The sequence below is a fragment of the Lepidothrix coronata genome, unplaced genomic scaffold (genome assembly GCF_001604755.1).
Source record: "Lepidothrix coronata isolate B3197 unplaced genomic scaffold, Lepidothrix_coronata-1.0 Scaffold27, whole genome shotgun sequence".
Taxonomy (NCBI): Eukaryota; Metazoa; Chordata; class Aves; order Passeriformes; family Pipridae; genus Lepidothrix; species Lepidothrix coronata.
The window spans coordinates 7,029,113-7,053,066 of NW_016690207.1; the positions used below are offsets into that span (position 1 = coordinate 7,029,113).

Below are 23,954 nucleotides of genomic sequence, written 5' to 3' on the forward strand. Positions count from 1 at the left end.
AGCAGACTATTAGAACAGAGAAGTCACAGAATATACAATGATCAGTAATCATTTCTGTTCCCCCGCAGACTCACTATGTGATCTCGGAGGGTCAGCCCGACCTGGACAAACAAACGTCCTCGCTGCCCAGCGAGGTACAGGTGGGTGTTTCCCAGCCCCCGGAGCCCCTGGAGTCCCAGCCGAGCAGCCAACAGCAAACCACCCAGTACATCATCACCACCACCACCAACGGCAGTGGGGGCAGCGAGGTGCACATCACCAAACCCAGGACTTTCTCAGCAGAACATGAGTGAAGCAGCCCCACGGTGTCATCTACTTGTCTTGCCACCTTCCTGACAGCCCAGATGTGGGGGTACCCTGGGGCTCCGTATGTTTTGATCTCTGTTCACTTACCTTCAACTAAAATCTTGGAGCTCTTGTTAATGCTTTAAGAGGGTTTAAGTCCCCAGTGACCATGAAGTATGCTCAAAATCCTTCTGGGATGCTTTTATGCAGCTTTTAACAAAAAGGACAAGAGAAGTGAAACCTCTCTTTGCCCTGGATTTTATTTTTGGCATGTCTGCTGACCCTTACTTTTTGTTTTTGGAAGTGTCTCCAGCGAACAACTTTTTATTTCAATTGTATGGGAAAAGCTTGCCTAGCTGAAGGCATCCTGGCAGATTGTTGTATGTATATTTTTAACGGGAGCCTTTAAACAGGAGGACATCATGTAAATTGCCAGGGTATGGCAAAACTGCTTCCTGTGGCTTTGTTTCAGCAGCCAAGGTGAAAGGGAATGTCCCAGCTCAACATGAGCAGACTGCCTGGAGAAAGGAGCAGCAGCAGCCAAGTGGTGGCTCCTTGTGTCCCTGTGTGGGGATGGATCAAACAGTAAAGATGTGCCGAAGCAGTCCATTAAATTATCCTTTTTCCAGCCCTCCAGAACTGTTTACATGCTGTTTGCCCTGCCCTGTGTTACCCAGCAGTTCCACAAAGAAGGAAAAGGGGAGTCTTGTTGTTGGACAAAGTGATTGAAATCATAGTAGCACCCGAGGGTACTACGGAGCCACTGTTGACTCTTTCCCCTGCACTGTTTGGAGGGAAGGTTGCTTTTTTGCCTGTAAACAAAAAAATAAAAGGCTCAGCTTAACCTGCACTTTTGACCTAAGATAGTTGTGCCAGGAGAAAATGAGGGTACAGGAGCACTGCTCTGAAGGGACTGGGTCCTTATCTCTGTGGCCACCTCAAAGTGAACATGTTTCTCCCCTTCAAGACTGGATGGAGAGTTGGTTACTCTGATTTTTTTCCAAATAACCTTGTTAACAATGCACTGTAATTCCTTTGGACAGTTCCATAAAAAGACCAGCCCTGGACTCAGGAAACACACCAGAAACATTCTTGTGGACCACTGTTTATGGGACACAGAAAGCCATCTGTGAGGGTTGCCTGCTTTGGTGGACCTGGTCCGTGTACAGAATTCATGTTGCATTTAGGGACCAGGAGAAAGGGAAAGAGAAGGTTTATCTTTTAAGGCAGTATAATATTTTTTTCCTTACATAATTCTCCTTCACAGGTCTTGTTGGTTGGTTGTTTGATGCTTCTGGTAGTTGCAAGAATATGTCTAGAACTCCATTGACTCCTGATGGGATACACCACGTATGTCTGAACCTCCATTCTCTGCTGGAAAACTCATCCCAGAATGTCTGTGCATAACAGAATACATTTATTTATAAAACAATAACAAAGAAAGATGTTGTGTCTTAGAGGCCCTTAAGACAGAAGAACTTAGAGAGGTTTTTTTGATTTGTTTTCTCTTGTGCTGCACTGAGTGTGAATGCAGGACTCATGTTCATGAGTATTCCCATGGATTTATGTGAGGATTACCCATGAGTAAGCACTACAGATTGTGGTATCAGGTTTTATGGAGTTAAAGCTCTTAGACACAGGAGAACTTCACACTCAGGCTGGACAAGAGGAGGTCTGGTTCCTTGTGGGCAAAGCCTTGTAGCGGGTATTGCTTTGGTAATTAACAGATCTGTTAATATGGCGTGGAAAGAGAGATGAGAGAAATGAGATGGCAAATCCTGGCCAGCTCAGAACTGTTCTGAGGTAGCTTTAAAGAGAGTTGCCAAAATGGGGATTAATTTATTCCTGGGATTTCACTTCTCTTGCTGTACCACCATCTTGGGGCATCAGTTAGCTGGGTAAATTTAAGGAGGACCAGAGCTGCCATTTAGTGCAGTGATGAGTGACTTTAAATTTCATGGATTTGGGAGCCCATCGACTGTGGTAGCATGGCCAAGTGACCACAATGCCTACTAATTAATTTGAATTTGTATTGCTGAGGACTTTGGAATTACAATGTCAGGCATTGCGATGATGTTGGTGTGGGAGAAGAAGAGGGAGATCTTGTCTTGGCTTTCTTCATGCTGCTGCTTATTTAATAAAGAGCCAAAAATAGTATTAGTAAGAAAATAGCAGACTTGGAAATATCCAGGGCAATACTGCCCTACAGCAGCAATTTTATAGTCTTAAATGTTTGACAATAGATGAACATCAGACTTGTTCCCATTAACAATGTTGCACATGTGGGGTTTAAAACTATTTTGCTCTATTCACCTTTGTTGGAATGGTTTATGAACAAGGACAGTTGTACCAGTTATTTAAAATGGAAAACTACAACAGAAAACCATTTTAAAACTCAAATCTTTTTAAGTTTTTGAACTCAAATCTTCCTCATCAGAGTTTTTACTCTGTCCCTCAGCAGCATAGTCAGGCCATAACTGAAGTGATTCCAAGTGTCCCAAGTTAAACTAATGCCCTGTTATGGAAGAAGCATCCCTGGAAATGGAAGTACCATGAATTTTCCTTCCGAAGTAAGGAACTACAGTGATTGCACAGTTGGCAAAAAGCAAGCAAGAAAAAAAAAGACAATGATTGCATGGATTTTTTTTTTCCCATTTCTGCAGTGCAGAATGTATAGGTTGTATTATTATTATTATTATTATTACTATTATTATTATTATTATTATATTTTTAAACCAGAGCAACCCAAAGATCTCTCCAGTCATGTCCCACAGGAACGTAACTCCAGAGTCCTCTTGGTTGCCTGCAAGGTCTATGTTTTGCTCGGGGATTCAGGCTCCTCAGGGTCTAATGCTGTCCCCTGGAGGTGTTTTTGGGTCAGATCCTGTATTTTCCTGGAGGAAAAAGAAAACAACCCCAACCCACGCACCCTGATCGTGCACCTCTCAGACTGCTCGGGCCCCATCTCTTATTTAAGTGTGTATGTTTATTGTACATTTGGTGACTGTTGTTGTGTTCAGAGTCTCGTGCAACCTGGCAGGTGTAAAAAACAACCCCCCCCGAAATTAATAAATCTTTTTCTCTTTTTTTTTTTTAAACACTTGTGATGATTGATCTTTTCGGGGGGGAGGGGTGGAGGGGGTGAGATGTGTTCAGTGGGGGGTGAGTGAAGTGAGGTGGTAGATAAAGATATGGAAGTTATAGGGAAAAATACATTTGCTTCCTGATGTCCCACAACACAGTCCAAGGGGGCTAAAGGGAGGTGGAGACCCCATGGCTCTGCCTCTGAAACCCTTTTAGAGGATGGAACGTGGTAGTATTTTCCAGCTGATCAACCCCACAGCAGCTGAAAACTAAGGACTACAGGAAGATGTCCTCTTGAATCAGCAACTGTGGTGAAATCCCTATCCTTGGACTGACACGTCCCCATCCCAAGGTTATCGCAGGTACTATCCTGAGATATCTGCCCTCAAAGTATGACCACCCCTCACTGAGTAAAATGTATGACCTCCACCTAAATGTAAAGAAAAGTTAAGACTGGGGAGAAGTTATGGAAGACTCCATTGTAACTTCTGGGATCTTTCATTCTGGGGTGAACGTGTCTCTCCCCCAATGAGTGCCCCTTGGGTAATAACTGCATGAATGATTGATTATCTTGAGTTCCCTTTCTCTGGGGATTAGAGCTTGTCTCTGTATTGCTTTGAACATGTTTTTGCAGTCAGACACTATCGCTGGCAGTCCTCAAACCTCAACCCATCACAATGTTATTAATATTCTGTAAACTGTTAACTGAGTCCTTCAAGGGCGCTGTCAGTGGGTGAAGGTGTGGAGACCCCGGACGGGTGGCTCTGTTTGCTGCATTATAATTTAAAATACAATTAATATTAGCACAGCATATCAATGACTAATCCACTTAATAGGATTGCAATCAAGCCATAGAAACCTACAACTGATATGCAGCTTCAGAATTCCACAAATACTTTTTTTTTTCCTGAGAGACTTAGAGAATCATTTTCTTTCAGAAGATCCTCTGAGCGTTGGAGATGAATTCCAACCTAAACTTCCCAGGGGAATCACAAATCACAGCAATCACTGTAGAATCAGTGGAACCCTCCGATCTGGTGAACTCGGTGGAGGGTCCCCATGAGGGGACGGAACAGCGGGTACGAGCGCCTCGGCCTTCCCGGGGCGCGTACAGCCTAATTAAGCACTCAGCGTTCGAGGAAATCTCCCGTTTGCAGAGACGCAGGTCCCGCCTGTCGCGACGGGCCCTGCAGCGACCAGCACCGAGCCGCGGCCGCTGCCGCCATAGCGGCCTGAGGGGCGGCCCCGCGCAGGCGCGCTGGCACGGGGCGGTCGCGCAGGCGCGGGCAGCGCCCGCCGCCTTCCGCCTTCGGCCGGGCCGCGTGAGGGTATGAAACAGACCGATTTTCTCTCTTTTCCCACCTCCCACCAGGGTTTAAGCCTTTTTTATATTGTCGTGTTCTTATTCCGCGTGTTTCATGCGTTTTCTCCCAGCCCAGAGCTGCCCGGCTGTTGCAAACCGTGCCGCTTGGCCCTGTCACAGCTGCACGTTCAGCCTGAGACAAACCCCACCTCACACTTCACCTTCGGTTCTGCGCCTTAAAACCGCTCTCAGGGTTTAAATGCAGATTTTCATGGTGTTTTGCACTACTGAAAGCAGTTCCTGCAGGTGGGAAGCGAATGGGTCACCTGTGCTTCCCAGTCTACCTGGTATTCCCTGTCTGGAAAAGCCTGAGGGCTTTTTCGGGGAAAAAACAACCCTGTGACGGTTCTGTTGGTGTGACCTGTGTTGTAATTGAAGAGGAAATTTTTATATAAAATTATATATATATATAATATATGCGTTGTAATTGAAGATTACATTTTAATGCAAGTATATGTATTAAAAATATCTTGTTATATATGTATATATGTTGCAGCCAAATGTCACAGCTTGCAATTCAACAACCACCCATCAAAGGTGGCTTCTCAGCCATTCCTCACCTGGGAGTGGATCTGTCTGGGTTTGGCATTTTTGGTTGTTCAGGGCTTTATTCTCCTTGTGCAGGAGCAGGAGGGGGTGAAGGATGGACTCCCTGGACCACATGCTCACGGACCCCCTGGAGCTGGAGGGCAATGGCAGTAGGATCATGGAGGACTGTATGCTGGGCACCACCAGGGTCAGTCTGCCTGAGGACCTGCTGGAGGACGTGAGTAGTGCTGAGACAATTTAACTTTTCATAATCTGGATTAAAAACATGTTTAACTCCCTCTCTGGGGGTTACAGAGCAAACTGAAAAGAGGGGAGATGTTTCTGACTGCCTGGGAAACGTGTCAAAAAGGGCTTTGATTAATCTCAGGAAAACATCTTTTGAATCAGTTCTGTTATATTCTTATTTTGAAGTTGCTTTTAAGAAAGCTGTTACAAGCTTTGAATGAATTTTCTGGTTATTAGTAGTATCAATTTCCTCACCTTTCCTCTTCATGCTGTGTTGTTACTGCATTTGATGAGACTGTCTCATGACTGGTGCTAATTCACCACAGAAAGCCTCAAGGACTAGATGATTGTCAAGGACCTGGATGCATTTGCTTCACTGTTGTTTCTTGCTTCCTTTAGCCTGAGATCTTCTTTGACGTTGTCAGCTTGTCCACGTGGCAGGAGGTCCTGACAGACGCGCAGCAAGAGCACCTAAAAAAATTCCTGCCTCACTTCCCTGAGAACAACCGGGAGCATCAGAACAAACTCATCTTGGCACTGTTTGGGGGGGAGAACTTTCGGTTTGGGAACCCGCTGCACATCGCCCAGAAACTCTTCCGGGGTCAGTGAGCTTCTGGGTGAGTTTGGGGGAAGTTCTGAGCCAGCAGTGACACCTCAAGTGTGTACTGTCTCTGTCGCAGATGGACATTTCAACCCCGAGGTGGTGAAGTACCGGCAGCTGTGCTACAAGTCGCAGTACAAGCGTTACCTGCGGGCGCAGCAGCAGTATTTCTACAGGCTGCTCAAGCAGATCCTCACCTCCCGCAATGTGAGTCTACTCTGCCACTGACAGTTTGTCTTTATAAAACATGCCATGGTGCCTTCACAGCTCTTTGAGGTCTCTCCTTTAATGAATTTAATGAGTAATGTTTCTGGTTTTTCCAGTGGCCCAGAGAGAACACCAGACCCATTGTTACGTTTGCAGATTTCGGGTTTTGTAACTCATAGCTCTCAGTTGTGTGTAGTGTCTTTTTTTGCATGCCCACCTTGCCCCCACTTCCTGCATTTGCCCCTTTATGACTTACTGTCTTCTTAACAAGTCACTTTGCCTTTGTTTTCAACCATTTCTGTCACTCTGAAACAAGTACATTTGCTAAATGCATAGTTACAAAATATGTAGATACAAAACTCTAATCCTAATGCCTGTAAATCCCTGAGGAAGTCTTTCTCTATGAATACTTCTGTGAGCTAACTGCTGCCAGCTGAAATCAGTTTGTTGTAAATACTCGCTCACTTATCTTTTATTGCATTTAAGACATTGAAGCATATGGGATGTATGGATGAAGGTGAAAGTCTGTCTTATAAAATGCCCTGTAGTGTTATGGGAAATAGAATCAGAGAATCCCAGAGAATCCACCTTCCACTAGACCTTGTTGCTCCTGGCCTTGAAAACTGCCAGGAATGGGCAGCTACAGCTTTTCTGGGCAACAATACAGAATACATTATTTCCTCTGTAGCCATAAGGGGTAAAATATTTTCTTTAAATGAGGCAATATTCCATGTCTGTGTTACATTTTTGCAAGGAAACTACATCTCACACCAATGGTTAAGTTCTTCTCAAATGACAGGTACTATTGTGTGTGCAGATGAAGGGGCAGAAACTTTGCCTTGCTTTTTTGATGGTTTAAAATCCTGTATGTGGCAGATACTGATCCTTCCTAAGGGTTCCCTTATCCAGGACTGAGGTGCTGACAGCACTAGCTCCACATGGGAACCTTGCTGGAAATACCTGAGCTGAGCTTACCTGTCCTGGCTTTAAGAACCGTAGCTGACACAGCTAATGTCACATGAATCTCTTCTTCCAGCACTTGCTGGAATTAGCCAGGAAAGGAGGCCCTGACATGACCCTGAGGAGAAGGCACTTCCCACCAACGTATGACTCTGAAGAACGAGACAGACGGACACATCAGCGCTACCTGAAAATCCTGAGGGAAGTGAAAGAGGAGTGTGGAGACACTGCCTTGTCTTCTGATGAAGAAGGTAATGCCCTGGGCTGAACTAAAGTCTTGAGGTGTGAATGGAGAAAGACACACTTTTGATGTGGGGACAGTGTCTCTGATAGAGCGATGAAATCCGGACTGTAGTTTTACTGGCTGTGATCTAACGAACATGAGGTAATAGAATTACATAGATTGGTTCTAAGCCTTCCAGAAGTAAATTTATTTTTCTCGTTTAGAACTAATCTCTTGGCCTCCAAGTTCTCCAGCACGTTGTTCAAGTCCACCAGTTCCCTTGAGAGTGATCCCTACATTGTCAACCTTGGACATGAAAACAGCAGGTGAGAACCAAACTAGGGGCCAATACAGATTTTAGAGGGGAGAATTACTTTCAGACTTTGCAAGAAATCATCTTGAAAATGTACTGTTTGATGAAAACTTGTAATGCTTCATTTCTGCAGTCAACACAAGTTGGTTCTTCTCTCAGTTTTATAGCAGTAGTATTTTAACACAAGGGTCACAGTTTGTGTAATACTACCAATTGCTCTGTTGCATTCTGGCTTTAATGGTTGAAGCGTTAGCATAGTCCAGTTCAAAACATTTAGGAATCCCAGTCTGCAAACTCTTCAGGCTGGTTCTGGCTTCTTTTCACTTCCATGGCTGCATCGGCAGTGAAATCTGATGACCCAAGGAAGCGCTGAAACTAAGGAGTGAATGAAATGCAAATAAGGAGAAATTAGTTTTTGAAATTTGGAGATTGCTGGACATGAGAATGGATAGAAAATGTCATTCTAAGAAGTCTGGAAAGTAACAGAAGGGGAGTAGTGTGCAAATAATATCTGAAATCTCTTTCATTGCAGACAAGATAGAACTTGGGGAAAGTGATTTGAAGATGATGTTGAAGAAGCACCATGAGAAACGAAAACGTCAGCCTGTAAGATGTCAAAGTCTGGGACTGCACGTTATCTTTTAGTCTTTTATTTGTTAGTCATAAAGTTCAATATGATTGCTATTTTTTGTGTGCAGCCATCCTCCAGCTCTTTACCATAACCTGAGTTTTATTGTCAGTGTATAGATGCAGGTCCTGCTTGTGCTTATCCGGTTAGAATTTTGTAATTTTAATTACATGTTTTGGAGAGAAAAAATTTTGATTTCAGAGTTAGAAGACTTTCCAGCTTTTGTTGCAGTAAATAACTTTATAAGCTGATCCTGGTTAAGTTTGGGGCATTTCCATACTTAGGTACTTCTGCACCCTTGTTACTGTCTTAACACCGTGTCCTTTCCCAATTTAATTTCTGCCCCGTTGTCCTGTGTAGGATCACCCTGATCTGGTCACGACAGACCTGACTCTGGAGGACATCATGACTCGAGTGAATGCTGGCAGGAAAGGCTCCTTAGCAGGTCAGTGGATCCTTTGCCTTTTTAATTTTATATACATTGGTTTAAAAAATAGAGGTTTTCTTTTGTAGGGGAAAATAAAGATTCATGACAATGACTGGGAAGGTGGAATGAGTTATGTATGAATGAGTGCACACAACATATGTTTCTGGATTTATGTTGAAATAGATAGTTAATGACTCTCATTGAAATATCGTAAGAAGCTTTCTAATTGTTCTTTTTACCTTTTCTTAAGCCTTGTACGACCTCGCGACTCTCAAGAAAAAGGTGAAGGAAAAGGAGGATAAGAAGAAAAAGAAGGTGAAGGTTATTAAATCTGAGGTGGAAGACTTGGCTGACTCTTTTGGCAATGCAGATGGAATCCCACCAATGCCTCAGGATCTTTCCCCCGTCCCTCTGTCATCTGTCAAAGAGGAGTAAGTGCTGCAGAGGGCCCTGAACACCTTGCACAGGTGGAGGGAGCAGCAGATGTTACAGCTCAGATTTTTGTGGGACTGTTGCAGGCTGTGTTTTTGTGCAGCTTGGGATGTGTGAAATGTGTGTTCATCTTTGTATATGAAGGTGAATATTTACTCAGAGAATTTACTCTGCTTGTGTTCTCTTTCATTTGAAGACCTCTTGAAGACATGAAACCATGCCTTGAAATAAATGAAATATCATCCAGCTTCTTTTTCCTTCTTTTGGAGATACTGTTTCTGGAAGGACCTGCTACTCTCTCGGTGGTAAGGAACCCCCCACTTATCTAAAAATCTTTGCAGGAAGGAACACTGAAGGATAGAGGGGTTTATAGCTATGTAATAGTGATTTTTCTCCAGAGTTGTCTTGCTGTAAATTATATTAAGATGTAGATTACATATTAAAGGAATTAAACCATATGGGAGTGCTATCACATTCTGTTTTTAACACGTTTCATGAATTTAATCAGTTGAATCCGTAAGTCGTTCCATACCCATTCCATAGATCATGCTTAGATAAACTCTGTATATTAAGGGCAGAGATGGGGAAGTGTTTGTTTAAAATACCATGTTACAGTTACTTGAAAAGGTTGGGTCATTTTTTTTACATACATAAACATCTTTCTGTCTCCTGAATGTGTTTAGCTGGTTTGTTTTCTGTGGAAACAGTCACAGTTTAAAGTGTGAGGTCATTAATGAAATATTTCCTTTTCCTGTTCAGCTTGAAGATAAAGTTCTCGACTGGCAATCTTCTCATGCCAGTGCACTAAATAACTGGTTCTCATTTGCCCCTAACTGGTCTGAACTGGTTTTACCTGCCTTGCAGTACTTGGCAGGTGACAGCAGAGGTAAGATTAGCTGTTAAAAATACTAATGATGCTTGTTCTTCTGTTCCAATCAGTGCTGGTTTATATTATAGCTCAAATAAACTTTTAATTCATCACCACAATTAATCATTGTATTTCTGACTGTTTCTGTGATAAGTTTTATAACTTATATGTACTGATTGTGGTTGGCTTGTTTTGCATGTGGATAGTAGATAAGCCCCAGCTTGATTCCCAAGCATGTGAAAATGTGTGTGAAATTCCTCTAGATAGACAGTTTCTCCTGTTCAGATCATGGCTTCAGGCAGGGTGTTTGAAGCTGGAAGGGATTAGTTTCTTCCTCCACGGTGTGAAGTCATTGTGTTTGTTTTTGGAGATGATAAAAAACTAGATAATGCCCTGAGCAATCCACTGCAACATGGAGTTGGCCCAGCTTGGACCAGCTAAGTTTCAGGCCTTCCTTTCAAACCAAATTATTCTGTGGTTTTGATTTGCTTAGTGGGAAGTTTTAAAGGCAGGGACAGAGTAGATAGCAGTGGCCTTGCAGCATGTTTTCCATAATGCTGGTGAATGCTGTAAATCCCAAGTTTGCTTCCCATGAGCCCAGGAATAGTCACTCACAGTAACAGCATGAATAGACACAGTATGAACAGGCTCTCAGCTGACAGCCTGTTGATGGAAGGCTTATTATCCTGTTCTGTTCTTTCCTTGTGCTTGCCCTCATACTCTGAAATGCTCACCTTCCCTTTGGGCAAGGATAAATTTAGAGATGCACTTACATAATCACTTCAAATGCTCTGTCATTGTGAGCCCAACTCGACCGTTTGCATTACCACAGCAGGATGTTGGGCTTGGACCATTGGCTGATGTTTCTGATATGCACGTTTTTCATTGTAGATGCTCCTTTTGTTGAATTCAAGGAAAAAACTCAGCAGTGGAAATTGGTTGGTGAGTACCTGGTGCTCTGCTATGGTTTCTGCTATAGCAAAGGTTTGTTATTTTCTCCAGGACTTTACTTTTCAGAGTTCTGAAGCCTGCAGAGAAGCACAAGCAGAGCTGTTAATTCCATGGTTAGGCCTTTTCTTTCAGCTGAGCTAAAATATGTTTTGGTTTCGAGGTTTTCATAAGACATCAGTATCAGCAGCAGACAGATCATAAATGAGCAAAGGCACTGGGCTGTGTTTCTTCATGTTACTGACTTAAAACATGTTTGTCACCTTTCAAATTGGTCTGAACACCTTCATATTTTCCCTCCTGTAGAGCGTACTTTCTGACTATTCAGAGTAATTATTCATTATTACAATTACAAATTAATTAAGCTTCTCTGTGGAGCAAACTGATACTATTCCAATTCTTAAAAGTGGGCACCAAAGAGCAAACTGACGATTAAGGTGCCCAGGCTCATACTGACTGAATTACAGATGTCTTATGTTTATGTTCATTCCTTTAGCTACTAGGCAGAGCTTTTCTTTCTTAACTATAGTGATTCTAGTGATCATATCTGGAGGCCTAAACTGGCAGAGATTTGGAGTCAGGAATATATTCCTCTGGTTCCTCCCCTAATTTAGGTGGAGGTTTTGTAGGCACGTGTTTCTGCTCATGGACTCAGTGACTGGGATTACTTTGGAGAGTGGGAACCAGGTGTCTGTGTCTCAAACAGCATCTTGCCTGCTGTGCCAGGAGTTGAAGCTTCATCCTTTGTACTAACACAGGAGAATCACTGGGGTTTAGTACTTTCCTAAGCCTGGATGTGTTCAAGTGTTGCAACTGGAGCATTTGTGAAGTGGGGAAGATGCCTTGTGACTGGTCATGCATTGAGGGGGGGAAGGAGCAGGAGATGACTGGGAGGTACAAGCAATTGGCTTTGTAACAAATAAGACTTCTATTTCTAATTTTTCCTGATTTCTTACTAGGTACATACCAAGATCATGAGAAGGAACTGGCAGCACTCTTTCACCTCTGGTTGGAGACCAAAGACCAGACTTTCTTCAAAGTGAGTCAGACAAAAATCACCTCCTAGCAGCACAAAACCTGACTGAGTTCTCTCCAACACTGACATTTCTCTCTTTCTCTGTAGGAAAATGAAGACAGTTCTGATGCCATGCCACTGCCCAGAGTGTAAGTGTATAACACTCCTTGAAAGCTTTTGCAGTGCTGCTGAAGGTGGGAGGTTTGGTCCTTGCACCTCTGGATCTTAAAATAAAACAATTTTACATCATGGATCAGGAGGAAACTTGATAGTTTGATTTTATAAATGCAGTAACTGGATTTCATAAAGTCAACTGATTTTCTCCAGCTTTGTATAGATTATCAAACAAAGCTGTAATCTACTTTAGGTCCTAATAATGGGATTATTTACAGTCCTTGCTTGCCTTCAGGTGCATATTTTAAGATCTCGGCAGGGCTTACTTTATGTTACCATAAATGCTTCCAGAATTTGTTCAGAGGAATTTGCAGAAGGATGAGGTGACTAATCCTTTGGGATGTCTTTAGGACTGTTGTGGGCTTGTTGTGCTCAGAGCTGATGGTGCCCTTTGTTTCAGAAGGACTGACTATGTAGTCCGGCCTAGCACTGGAGAGGAGAAACGGGTGTTTCAGGAGCAGGTAAGAAGTGAATTTTCTTAATTTTAAAGGCACATGTTGAAACAGTTGTCCACTAAAACAGGAGAATTTGTGTGGGATGGCAGTTTTATACTCTACACAAACTTGTTAATATGAAGAATTAGTATTTTTCTTCTACCTTGAAGTCGGTATCTTGGCCTTACATAAAACTTGCTGACAATGTAGCTGCTTCAAAACCAGTATTTCCAGTGGGTATTGGGCAAAATTAATTGAAATTGGTGGTGTTAGTTGGTAGTGCCAATATTTCTGTCTCTTTTTTTCCATCCCCCAGCATAGGAGGATGACTTGTTTCTCTTTTTTTGGGCAGAAAATAAGTGTCAATAAGTACACCCATACATTGAGTTATCTTGTTTGCAGTAGATGCAAGTGGGAATTACAGGATAAACACATGATGGGGGTTCTTTAAATTTTGCTGGAGTAGAGGAGAAGGGGGAAGGGGGGCAGAAGGCGTATCTCTTGTATCTCTGGCACCTCTAATCTGAGCAGCTGCTTGACAATAAACCTACTGTATTGCACCTGCACACGTTGGTTAGGGGGTGCTTAGTATTTTGTTTGAAGTAGTTTGTGCTTTTCTTGATCCAAAACAAGTTTATACAGCAGTATTTGAGCCTTAAATTTAAAAAAGCTTTCTCTAGAGAATGGTAACAAGTATATAAGGCTATTGTGTATGTTACCTGCTAAACTGAGTGCTCTTGTCCCCCACCCAGGAGCGTTACCGTTACAGCCAACCCCACAAAGCCTTCACCTTCCGCATGCATGGCTTTGAGTCAGTTGTTGGTCCTGTGAAGGGGGTGTTTGACAAGGAAACCTCCTTAAACAAAGCTCGAGAACATTCTCTCCTGCGCTCTGACAGACCAGCATATGTCACCATCCTGTCCCTTGGTAAGTTGATGGCCAAAAATTTACTTTAAATAAGAAAAATATTCCCCTGACCCTCTGAACAATGACTTAAGGAATCTAAATTGGTGTTGAGTGCTGTTACTCAAGTTTATCACTCCTAGCACAAAGCTGGCACAGTTGATGTATTTTAAAATAGTCCTTTATAACCTCTCATATTTCTGAGGGATTTTAGGAACTAGATTTTAGTGAGCAAGTAGGCACTGTGAGAGCAGGGGGAATAGAGCAATCCCAAAAATGCACCTGCTGGAGGACCTGAATACAGCTGCCTATTTACAGCTGGAAGTTTAAGCTCTGGCTTTGTGTTCCAGTTCGTGATGCTGCTGCTCGCCTTCCTAATGGAGAAGGAACTCGTGCTGAAATCTGTGAGCTGCTCAAAGATTCCCAGTTCCTAGCTCCAGATGTCACCAGTGCTCAGGTAAGTTGGATGTCATGTCTGGCCTCGGATTCTCCTAAAAATACACTGCACAGACCCAGGCAGCATTCAGGGCCTAAGGCCCAATAATTTTATCGGCCCAGTAATTTTATGCTGCTCTGATTAGCAGAAGAGAACTGCGTACCACTCTGAGCTGCTGCAAATTGGCACCAAACTCTGGATGATGAAAAAACAGCTAGAAAAGCCACAGAATTAACACTCTGTCACAGAGCTGCTCACATTTTAGATTCAGTCCATTTTCCAAGCTTTTAGCTTTGGTGGAAGCTCCATTTAATCCAAGATGACAAACAGCATCCTGTGCTGCAACATCTGCTCTCAGCTGGTCCTAACACTGCTCACAGCTTACACAGGTTTTCTGCCAAACAGGATAGCTTTTTTTATTCATGAATTTTGGCCAGGCCAGCCAGAGACATCTTGTAATGTGTGAATTCTGAACTTCCAGGTTAACACTGTTGTCAGTGGTGCTTTGGATCGATTGCATTATGAGAAAGATCCCTGTGTGAAATACGACATTGGGCGCAAGTTGTGGATCTACCTGCACCGGGACAGGAGTGAGGAAGAGTTTGGTAAGCCTTGGGGATCCCATAAGAATTGAAAATGTTTATAACCAGTCTTGTAGAGCAGTGTGTCACTTTGAAGTGTCTGTTTGAAAAACAGTATCCCATGTACAAGAACTCCAGGTGTATGATCATTCACAACTTCTTATGTCTTGTTGTTAGCCTTTTTGACTAATTTTACTCGGTATTTTTCTTCACATTATTACAAGGCTGTGTAATTCCTTGTCTGAAGATGAGTTTACAGGTCTGAATAAGCCTCCTCCTTAAATCAGTTTGCTTGTGTTCAGGAGCTCTAACCATTAATTTGTCCTTGCAGAACGGATCCATCACGCTCAAGCTGCTGCAGCAAAGGCCAAGAAAGCTCTTCAAAAGCCAAAACCTCCAGCTAAAATGGTAGATTTCTTTGCTCAGGTTTGCACAGCTGCTTTGGGGATTGGGAAGGAGATTGGGCTCAAATTAATCCATAAATTCTGCATCCATAGTGGGTGATGAAAATTGCCACATTTGAGTTAGCAATTCGTGATGCATATGAATGTCTGGCACCAGTGCACAAAATCAAGAGGGAAAGAGGGAACTTCTCCTCCACTCAGCTTCCACTGCTATCCTTGTTAACTCAGCAGAAAGGGCAATGGAATTCATTTTGCTCCCTATCGTAGGGGTGGTCTTTCAGATCTAGTTTTGAGGTTAATCTGCAGCAGAGTGTATGGAACACACACTCTCCCTTGCTGTGCTGGAGCTGCCAGGGTCTGGATATCTTTTTGTTGTTACTGATATCAAATCTCTCTAAAGTCCTTTCTGCTGGCACATTAACCAAGGTGGAAATCTGAATGTTTGTCACAACTGAGGTGCACTTTTCCCTGAGAACAGGAGCAACCAAACACCCCAAGTGATACATGACTGCAGGTGGGGAAGGCAGTCAGCCATCTTTGATTTCCTCATTCACAGCCATACAGAACTCATGTTAAAGTGCTGAGCCCACTCCAGGGTGCAGCAGTACCAGTTTTTGAGACACTGGCCGTGGTTCCTTTGCAGAAGTCGAGCAGCAAGGAGGGTGCTGTGAAAGCCCTCCCCAGCAGCACAGCGGAGCCCAGCCAGCTGAGCCTCAGTGACTCCAGCATGCCACCAACTCCCGTGACGCCTGTGACACCAACTGCACCAGCATTGCCACCAACACCCATTTCACCCCCTCCAGTGTCTGCAGTCAGCAAGAGTGTATCCAGTGCTGGGGCAGAGCCAGCAAAACCCAGCCAGAGGTACTGCTTCTGTCTCCTACATCACTTGGGAATGTTGGTGGTTGTTTTTCAGTAAATTTCAAAATTGTGTAATTCAGTTATGAGGGAGCTGGGGGGGCTCAGCCTGGAGAAAAGGAGGCTCAGGGGGGACCTTCTCGCTCTCTGCAACCCCCTGACAGGAGGGGGGAGCCGGGGAGGGGTCAGGCTCTGCTCCCAGGGAACAAGGGACAGGATGAGAGAGAACGGCCTCAAGCTGTGCCAGGAGAGGTTCAAGTTGGACTTCAGGAGGAATTTCTTCACTGAAAGGGTAGTCAGGCACTGAAGGGGGCTGCCCAGGGAGGTGGTGGAGTCCCCGTCCCTGGAGGTGTCCAAGGAATGACTGGACGTGGCACTCAGTGCTCTGGGCTGGGTGACAAGGTGAGGATCAGGCAAAGGTTGGACTCAATGATCTCAGAGGTCTTTTCCAACCTAAATGATTATGTGAATTTCCTACATTTCTTTGCTGACCTTGTGCCTCTCTCTTGTCCACAGTGTCCTTCTGGTATCGTCCCCCACCATGCCACAGCTGGGCACGTTGCTCTCCACAGCTCAGAGCCCTCAGGCACAGCCGGGGCCGGCACCGCCCACCCCGCGCGTGGTGAGTCACGGAGGCTCCTCAGGGCTGCCACAGGTGCGGGTGGTCACTGCCCAGTCCAGCCTCCCAGCAGTGTCCCAGCAGGCCCCAGTGGTTACCCAGCAGCAGCAGCCCACGTCAGTGCCTCAAATCCGCGTTCCAGCTACAACCACGCAAACCAAAGTGCTCCCTCAGGTGAGTTGGAAGCGGTGGAGGAGCTCTGACATCTAATCTGACTTCTTCTGATGTTCTGATGTGGGTACAGGGATTCTGTGCACACTTGGAGCATGCAGTAACTGCAGAGCAAGAGCACAGAAACAGTTTTACATAAATAATATTGTTCAGTGCTCTGTTTTTCACCCCTCTGCCTGTTTATCTGACATCATTAAATTGTGCACTACACAGAAAGTCCATAGAACTTAGAATCACAGAATCGTTAAGATTGGAAAAGACCTCCAAGATCACCAAGTCCAGCCATCAACGCAGCACCACCTCCATGTTCACCACTAAACCATGTCTTCAAGTGCCACATCCACATGTTTTTTTCAACACTTCCAGTGGTGGTGACTCCACCACTGCCCTGGGCAGCCCATTCCCAATGCTTTACAATCCTTTCTGTGAAAGTTTTTCCTAATATCCAACCTAAACCTCCCCAGTGCAACTTGAGGCCAGTTCCTCTTGTCCTGTCACTTGTTACTTGGGAGAAGAGCACAGCCCCCACCTCACTACAACCTACTTTCAGATAGTTGTAGAAAGTAGTAAGGTCTCCCTGAATTTGCAACTGAGGCACAATACAAAAAAGAATTACTAGACTGTTCACAGTGTGTTATTCTGCTCATAGGCTTCCTCCTTGTCTTCTGTAGGCTGTGATGACTCTGCCAGTAAAAGCTCAGAGCAGCCCTGTGCAGGTGCAGAGAGCAGGAGGCTCTGTGGCAGGACAGGCAGGTCTCACTGTGACAGGGCTGCCTGCAGCCCCCAGTCCTGCTGTAAAGCCAGTGACCAGCTCCCCGGGCAGTTCTGCTGCCAGCACCTCCTCCACCACTGTCATCCAGAATGTGGCTGGCCAGAACATCATCAAGCAGGTGAGAGGGAGGGAAAGACAAGGAATTGGGCTCCACAACCCCGTTGTTGCCTGTTTGTTGGGACAGATGTGTTATGCAGGTGTGAGCACGGGTGTGAGCTGGAGTGGTGCGTGAGTTATGGACTGTGCAGATTTAGGCATTGCTGGTTGGTTGTGTTTGAGCCCTGTTTCCATGTACAGGTGAAAGATGTGTTTGTGGAGGTTCTTTAGTGATCTCTCATTCGTCTTGCTTGGAAAAGAAACCAGCACCACGGTATTTCCTTTTTTATATGAGTTTGGGAATGCCATCTGATACACAACCAGAACTGTTTTCAGTAGTGTACTGCGTGCCAGTGTCACTCCACCCTGATTCTGATGTGAGCAAACATCATCCTGTTGGGAAGTTCTGCTTTGAGTGTGCCTTAGGCTGTGTCCTGATTTGACAGAGCCGTTTTTCTGCTCTCTCCCAGGTGGCTATTACAGGACAACTTGGCATGAAGGCCCAGGCTGGCGGTGGCATCCCGCTCACAGCGACCAACTTCCGCATCCAGGGGAAGGACGTGCTGCGCCTGCCCCCGTCCTCCATCACCACGGACGCCAAGGGGCAGACAGTGCTGCGCATCACCCCGGACATGATGGCCACCCTGGCCAAGTCCCAGGTCACTACTGTCAAACTCACCCAGGACCTCTTCACAGCAGCAGCGGGGAGCAGTGCTGGTGGGAAAGGCATCTCTGCCACTTTGCACGTGACATCCAACCCTTTGCAGACTGCTGACTCTCCAGCCAAGACCAGCACGGCCACTCCTGCCTCCTCCAGCCCAGCTGGGAGCACGGTGGTTAAAGTGACTCCTGACCTAAAGACTGCAGAGCCAGCAAGCTCTGCTTTCCGCCTGATGCCTGCCCTGGGCATGGCTGTGGCAGAGCAGAAGGGCAAAGCCATAACCACGGTGGCATCCACGGAGGCCAAGCCGGCTGCCACGATAAGGATCGTGCAGGGGCTGGGGGTGATGCCCCCCAAGGCTGGGCAGACCATCACTGTAGCTACTCACGCCAAGCCCTCATCCTCAGCAGTAAGCGTTGCTGGCACAGCCCACACCTCAACTGTGTCCCTGCCCACTGTGAGTGCCACGGTGTCCAAGGCAGTGGCAGTGGCCTCGGGAGCTGGAGGGACCCCCATCACCCTCGGCACAGGAGCCACGGCTGTGCGGCAGGTCCCTGTCAGCACCACTGTGGTGTCCACGTCCCAGGCAGTGAGTAATGCTGGGCTTTCACTGGGGGTGGGAGGCAAAGGGGAGCACCAAAATGTACTGATGGTTTACAATGGTGTATGGCCAGAAACTTCTCTTTACATCCACAAAGGCTCAAATTAAGTATGGTAGAGTCATAGAATGGTTTGGGTTGGCAGGGACCTTAAATCTTGTCTCGTTCCTGCCATAGGCAGGGATACCTTCCACTAGACCAGGTTACTCCAAGCCCTGTCCACCCTGTCCTTAAACATTCCCAGGGATGGGGCAGCCACAACTTGTGTTCTGGATGTGGGTCTGCAACTCATTTCATGGTTTTGGAGTTGTAGCTAAATGCCCCAGAAAAGTCAGATGCAGCTTCTCTTATCCCCTCTTGCAAGTGAATTAAATAAACTTTGTGTATCTAAAGTTCTGCCTCATGCAGCTCAGTGTCTTGCCTCACGCCTTGGGAATAATTTCCCTTGGAATGGTGTCATAGAATACTCAGAACTAGAAGTGCTTGTATTGACTTTTTTACCAATGTCCTCCTCTAATGCCCAAAGCTGAAGGCACCATAAACTGTATCATGGTAGTTACATAAGCTAAATGACACTGTGATAGTTTACTAAGGATAAAAATCGTGGATACTGTAGTGCAAAGATGATGTGGGTTTTCAGGGCTCGGGCAGCTGTGAAGTGAATGAAATAGAGGTGAATTTTAATAAGCCTGAAATGGAGCACAGATTTCATCAGCAAAGCTGTTGTTGGTTTGCGCTCCCAGGGCTCCCACAAAGCAGCTGAGTGGTAATTGTGTGTTGTCAGGCAGTTTCTCTGCCGAACTCCCTGTGGCTCCTCATGTGTCTTCAACTTCCCCAGGGTAAACTGCCAGCCCGGATAACGGTGCCTCTGTCGGTGATCAGCCAGCCAGTGAAAGGCAAGAGCGTGGTGACTGCCCCCATCATCAAGGGCAACCTCGGAGCCAAGTGAGTGCTTTGCATCCCATAGTTCTGCTTCAGAGGTAGGCTGGGGAAGGTCTGTGTTCAGTAGGTTCCTGGGGAGCGAGCAAGCAGAGGGTGGAATAGAATTGCTGTCTGTAATAGGTCCATTAGCTGTAAGAAACTGAGTATGGTGTCTGCAATGAGATTATAGTCTTTATTTAGGTGCCCTGAGATGTAGGTTCTAGCAAGTACACCAAAGAAAAACATTCTTTGCTTTGAAACCAGCTGTTAGATTAGTTCTGTGGGTTTGAGCAAGAATTAACCCAGGGACACACTGGAAAACGTATATAATCTGAAACCATCTCTCCATTCAGGAGGCATGGGAAGTGTTAACTGCCTCGGTGAAAATTCCTCTGGCAATCAGATGTCGAAGTCTTCTTGTTTATTCTTCCATGAATTCTGATAGTGTCTCCCTTAGTTAATATTTCAAGGCAGAACAGTGAGCGCTTAGCTGTTTTCTGCATTGAGAAGGGTTCAGGTCGGATTAACCCAGTGATGTGTTCAGTCCAGAGTCAGAGGTGTAATTCGTGTGATAAATTATTTCTCTATCAATGATAAATATTGGCATAAATTTGTCACTTCTGTATTTGCCGCTTTTGTGGGGGGAAAAACCCCCACTACTTAAAATCATTAGTAAATGAAGCAAGAACTGTGATCTCCTAGCAACTGCAGAACGGTTTGTGAGCCTGCTGTGCTGTTTACTAACCTTTCAACAATTATTTTTCCTTAGCATCAGTGGGTTAGGTAGAAATATCATCCTGACTACGATGCCAGCAGGGACTAAACTGATTGCTGGGAACAAGCCTGTGAGTTTTCTGACTGCACAGCAACTACAGCAGCTGCAGCAACAAGGCCAGGCCACACAGGTAAGGGCACCTAGAATGATCATTTTGTTTGCTTTGTTATGACTTAACATCTCCATGAGGGCTTTACACTTGATACATGGGGTTCCAGCGAAAGAACAGGCACACAGCTTGGCACATGAAGTCCATCATTACCTATCGTTTCCTCCATCCAAATAAAGGTTTTAAATGTTTTTTAAGCATTGATAGTATTGTAAAACCAAAAATCCTGTCAGGATTTTTCTCTACACTCAACACTTTTCATAGTGCTTTGTGGTTTGGCTTCTGTGGGTCACTGTTTCTTGAAGAAAACACATCACTGCTGTGCAAATCCATCCTTCTGTCTGGAAAAGTAGTGTTCAGTAATTCCAAAGAATTAATCTGCATTGAGAGCTCCTAGTAACAAGTCTGTAGATCCAGTGGATCCAAGTCCTTCTGAAAACTTGTAAAAGCAGTTGACCTGTAGATTTTTATTCAAACTAGTTTTTAAGTCTTCCCCTCTAATCTGGAAATCTTTTGCCACCATCCCTTGTGGACAGTGGATGGAATGATCTTGTGACAGATTCTGTTCCTGAGGTGTTTTAGTGCTTGGTCTTATTCATATAATGGAGTTTTTGTTGGCAGCAGAAACAGATCATTTACCAGAGCATGATGCACGTGCCACCATTGTGTCACTATGTTGTTCTTGACACGAGTTGAGTTTTTGCTTTCCATTTCAAACAGGTGCGAATTCAAACAGTTCCAGCCTCCCATCTCCAGCAGGGAACAGTCTCTGGCTCTACTAAAGCAGTTTCCACTGTGGTTGTGACAACAGCTCCGTCTCCAAAGCAGACCCAGGATCAGCTGTGAACACTGGTCTGAACATGGATTGCTTTCTGAGAACCTTCCCGAGCCCATTGTCCTCCTCCATCCATCCAACCGCAGTCATGGATAGGATTGGACTGGGCTCTCTGTCCCGTGCTTGTCTGGGCTCAGCACTGGGATGTCTGGGTAGAAATTCCACAGAAAAAGATGCTGTACCTGCAATTCAGTCCAGATGTGTAAAGCCAGATTCTATGGCATGAAGAAATGTCTTCCTGATCTTTGTTCCCATCCAAAGGGCTTTTAGCCAATACTGTTTCTGTGCATTTGGGTTGTAGACAAATCAGTTGCCTCTGGTCTTCCTTAAGCAGGGAAACTCACTTGGGAGGGGTGATTCAGTGGCTTCTCAAAGCCATGGAGAAGATGCCATGGAGAGTCTGACTGTCTCTGCTGTTATCAAGTGACTTATGGTGGCTTGGCCATCAGAGTTTGTAACATTACCTGGACGTAGATCCCTGACATGTTCAATGTCCTGTTTATAGACCTTTAAATCCCTCTCCCCTCTCTCTGACCTCAGACTCCTGAACAGCTCCCACATCCACATCAGGTTTCTGTCCAAGGCAGGATGAGAGTCAAGATGGTTTTTGCTGTAACAAAGTGAGTGACCATGGTGGGGAGAGGGACGGGAGGAGGAGACTGTTGTGTGAACAAGTCTGCCAGCAAATGGGAATGTAGCAGAAAGGAATGTTCACCAGAAAGATCCTCTTTTCCTCAAGAAATAAACCCAGTGGAAGCAAACTGCAGTTTATTTTAAAAGTTTGGAATATGTTTTCAAATACACCCAAGCTGTTGTCTCTTGGATTCTGAAGAAATGCTTTAACCGGTGACCCCCACCGTTAGTTTTGTTTTTACCTTTCCAATTTTATCTTTGTAAATTTGTTTGAATTTTGCACATACCAGAGATGAATTTGTGACTGTTCTGACATGACCTTGAAGATGTGTTGGACCAGGAGAAGAATAAAAATGTAGAACGCCTTACAGATCTCTGCCATCTCCTTTCAGTTCTGTGCAGCACGTTTTGCGTACAGTCATTGTCCAGCTTGCCATTGGCTAAAAGATTGTCCATCTTCTTGGTAAGATGGTTCTTTATAACCCGGTTTCTCTTGTAGTTTTCTTTTTGAAGATGTGGTTTGCTCCACAAGAAGTGTCTGGGTGTAAATATTGGGTAAGCAGGACACAGGAGGTCAGCACGTGAAAGCAAGCACTGGAATTATGGTTTATATGCTTCAGGGATGGAATCTGGAGTGGTAAAGATTTTCTGAGCAGCTGTCCTGCTTTGTCAGGTTTTGTACCTGTTTTGTACATTCAAGGAGCCACCAGAAAGTGGTTTGGGAGGGAGGTGGGGATGTTCTTAAATCCTTCTAGCTGGGAAGTTAAATTAAGAAATTAAAGAGACAAGCAACTTCCTAGTATTGCTTATGTGAAAAAGCCTCTAAATTCAAAATCAAGATAATCCTGCTACATTCTGTTCATATTAACCTACAATCAAGTGCTGAAAAATGGTCACAGGGTGAAGCCCTTTCAATTTCTGTCAATCCTCCTGTATTTCTCACGGGACACAGGAGGCTTTGGCAGAATTAAGTTTAACAAAACAAGAAACCTGCATCTAATCCCAGGAGTTTAGTGTGTCTCAGGTGGTTGCTGCTGCTTTGAAGAGTCTTGCTGTTGATCATCACCATCCTGCTTTTGCTAAACTGGTTGCCAACAAGAACATTTATTGCTGCTTCTCTTAGGTCCCTTCTCTTTGCTTTTGAAGTCTGATTTGTGGGGAAAGAGCATCAGGCTCTGATGCTTCTGATTTTGAATGGCCAGATGCTGGGTTAGGTAGGATGTGTTTGCTCCCAACTTTCAAGAGCAAAATACAGCCTGTCATGGTTCAGCTGCCACCCATCTGCTGAGCTGAAAAACAACTTGGTTGAAAAATAACCCTTCAACTACTGCAAGTCAAAAGCCCTTGTTTTTAATACATAACTTTTACACAGGAGGCTGAAGGGCAGAGAGGGGCTCCAGTGGTTTGGGCAGGGACTGGGTAAGGGGATATTTAAGCTGAACTGTGTTCCAGGTAGTGTTTGCTCCTCTGTCCTCTTGCTCTGGAGCCTGAAAGCCATCCTGGAGGAAGAGCTGCAAGGGCAGCATGAAGGGGAAGAGGGCCTGGAGAAAGTATTGCACTGCCATTACCCATTTTCCATCTGTCTTGCCTGAAACTAAAGGGCTTATCAGCCTGATGCATCTTTGCCATTACCTTTTTTAACTGAAAAAAGAAGTACAGCCTGTTTTTGTCATAGTGAGATGTTCCAGTTATCCAAGAGTCTTATTTCCTAAAACGTGAGGATTAGATGTTTATTTCTACCAAGAGGATGTTGTGTAAGCCCTGCTTAACAAGCGCTGAGCACGCTATACAAACAGCCACAGGCCACTTAAAACCTTTCAAACCCTTATTCTGACAACTGCTCTG

General features: G+C 44.9%; 2 protein-coding genes across 11 annotated transcripts in view; both read left to right on the forward strand.

The window, feature by feature from the left end:
* Positions 1-3,383, forward strand: part of PRDM10 (PR/SET domain 10) — a 44,979-nt gene extending 41,596 nt beyond the window's left edge. For 6 of the 7 annotated variants that reach the window (XM_017809626.1, XM_017809619.1, XM_017809624.1 and 3 more), the window contains one exon: positions 69-3,383. In XM_017809626.1, the coding sequence (XP_017665115.1) occupies positions 69-293 (225 nt within the window). In that variant the 3' untranslated portion in view covers positions 294-3,383. The remainder of the gene's footprint in view (positions 1-68) is intronic. The other variant, XM_017809625.1, reaches the window with a different exon arrangement.
* On the forward strand, positions 122-22,481 carry NFRKB (nuclear factor related to kappaB binding protein). Of its 4 annotated transcripts, none has more exons than XM_017809616.1 (26): positions 122-140; positions 5,357-5,498; positions 5,906-6,107; positions 6,187-6,314; positions 7,351-7,525; positions 7,722-7,823; positions 8,343-8,416; positions 8,799-8,883; positions 9,116-9,296; positions 9,494-9,602; positions 10,057-10,183; positions 11,057-11,107; positions 12,073-12,152; positions 12,237-12,277; positions 12,703-12,763; positions 13,489-13,663; positions 13,990-14,096; positions 14,557-14,680; positions 14,988-15,082; positions 15,704-15,924; positions 16,435-16,711; positions 17,380-17,598; positions 18,047-18,826; positions 19,675-19,781; positions 20,527-20,662; positions 21,362-22,481. In XM_017809616.1, the coding sequence occupies exons 2-26, from the start codon at positions 5,376-5,378 to the stop codon at positions 21,485-21,487; spliced, it is 3,906 nt and encodes a 1,301-aa protein (XP_017665105.1). In that variant the 5' UTR covers positions 122-140; positions 5,357-5,375; the 3' UTR covers positions 21,488-22,481. The 4 variants fall into 4 exon arrangements, with proteins under 4 accessions (XP_017665105.1, XP_017665104.1, XP_017665107.1 ...); XM_017809615.1 differs by lacking the exon at positions 122-140 and adding an exon at positions 4,647-4,697; XM_017809618.1 differs by lacking the exon at positions 122-140 and adding an exon at positions 4,647-4,697 and having other exon boundaries at positions 14,988-15,064.
* The last annotated feature ends 1,473 nt before the right edge of the window (positions 22,482-23,954 follow it).

What these genes read in the sequence shown, in the direction of transcription:
- NFRKB (XM_017809616.1), top strand. Translation starts at nt 5,376, where the DNA reads ATGGACTCCCTGGACCACATGCTCACGGACCCCCTGGAGCTGGAGGGC. An exon ending in CTGAGGACCTGCTGGAGGAC is followed by an intron (nt 5,499 to 5,905) that starts GTGAGTAGTGCT and finishes TGCTTCCTTTAG; the next exon opens with CCTGAGATCTTCTTTGACGT. An exon ending in CTTGGACATGAAAACAGCAG is followed by an intron (nt 7,824 to 8,342) that starts GTGAGAACCAAA and finishes CTTTCATTGCAG; the next exon opens with ACAAGATAGAACTTGGGGAA.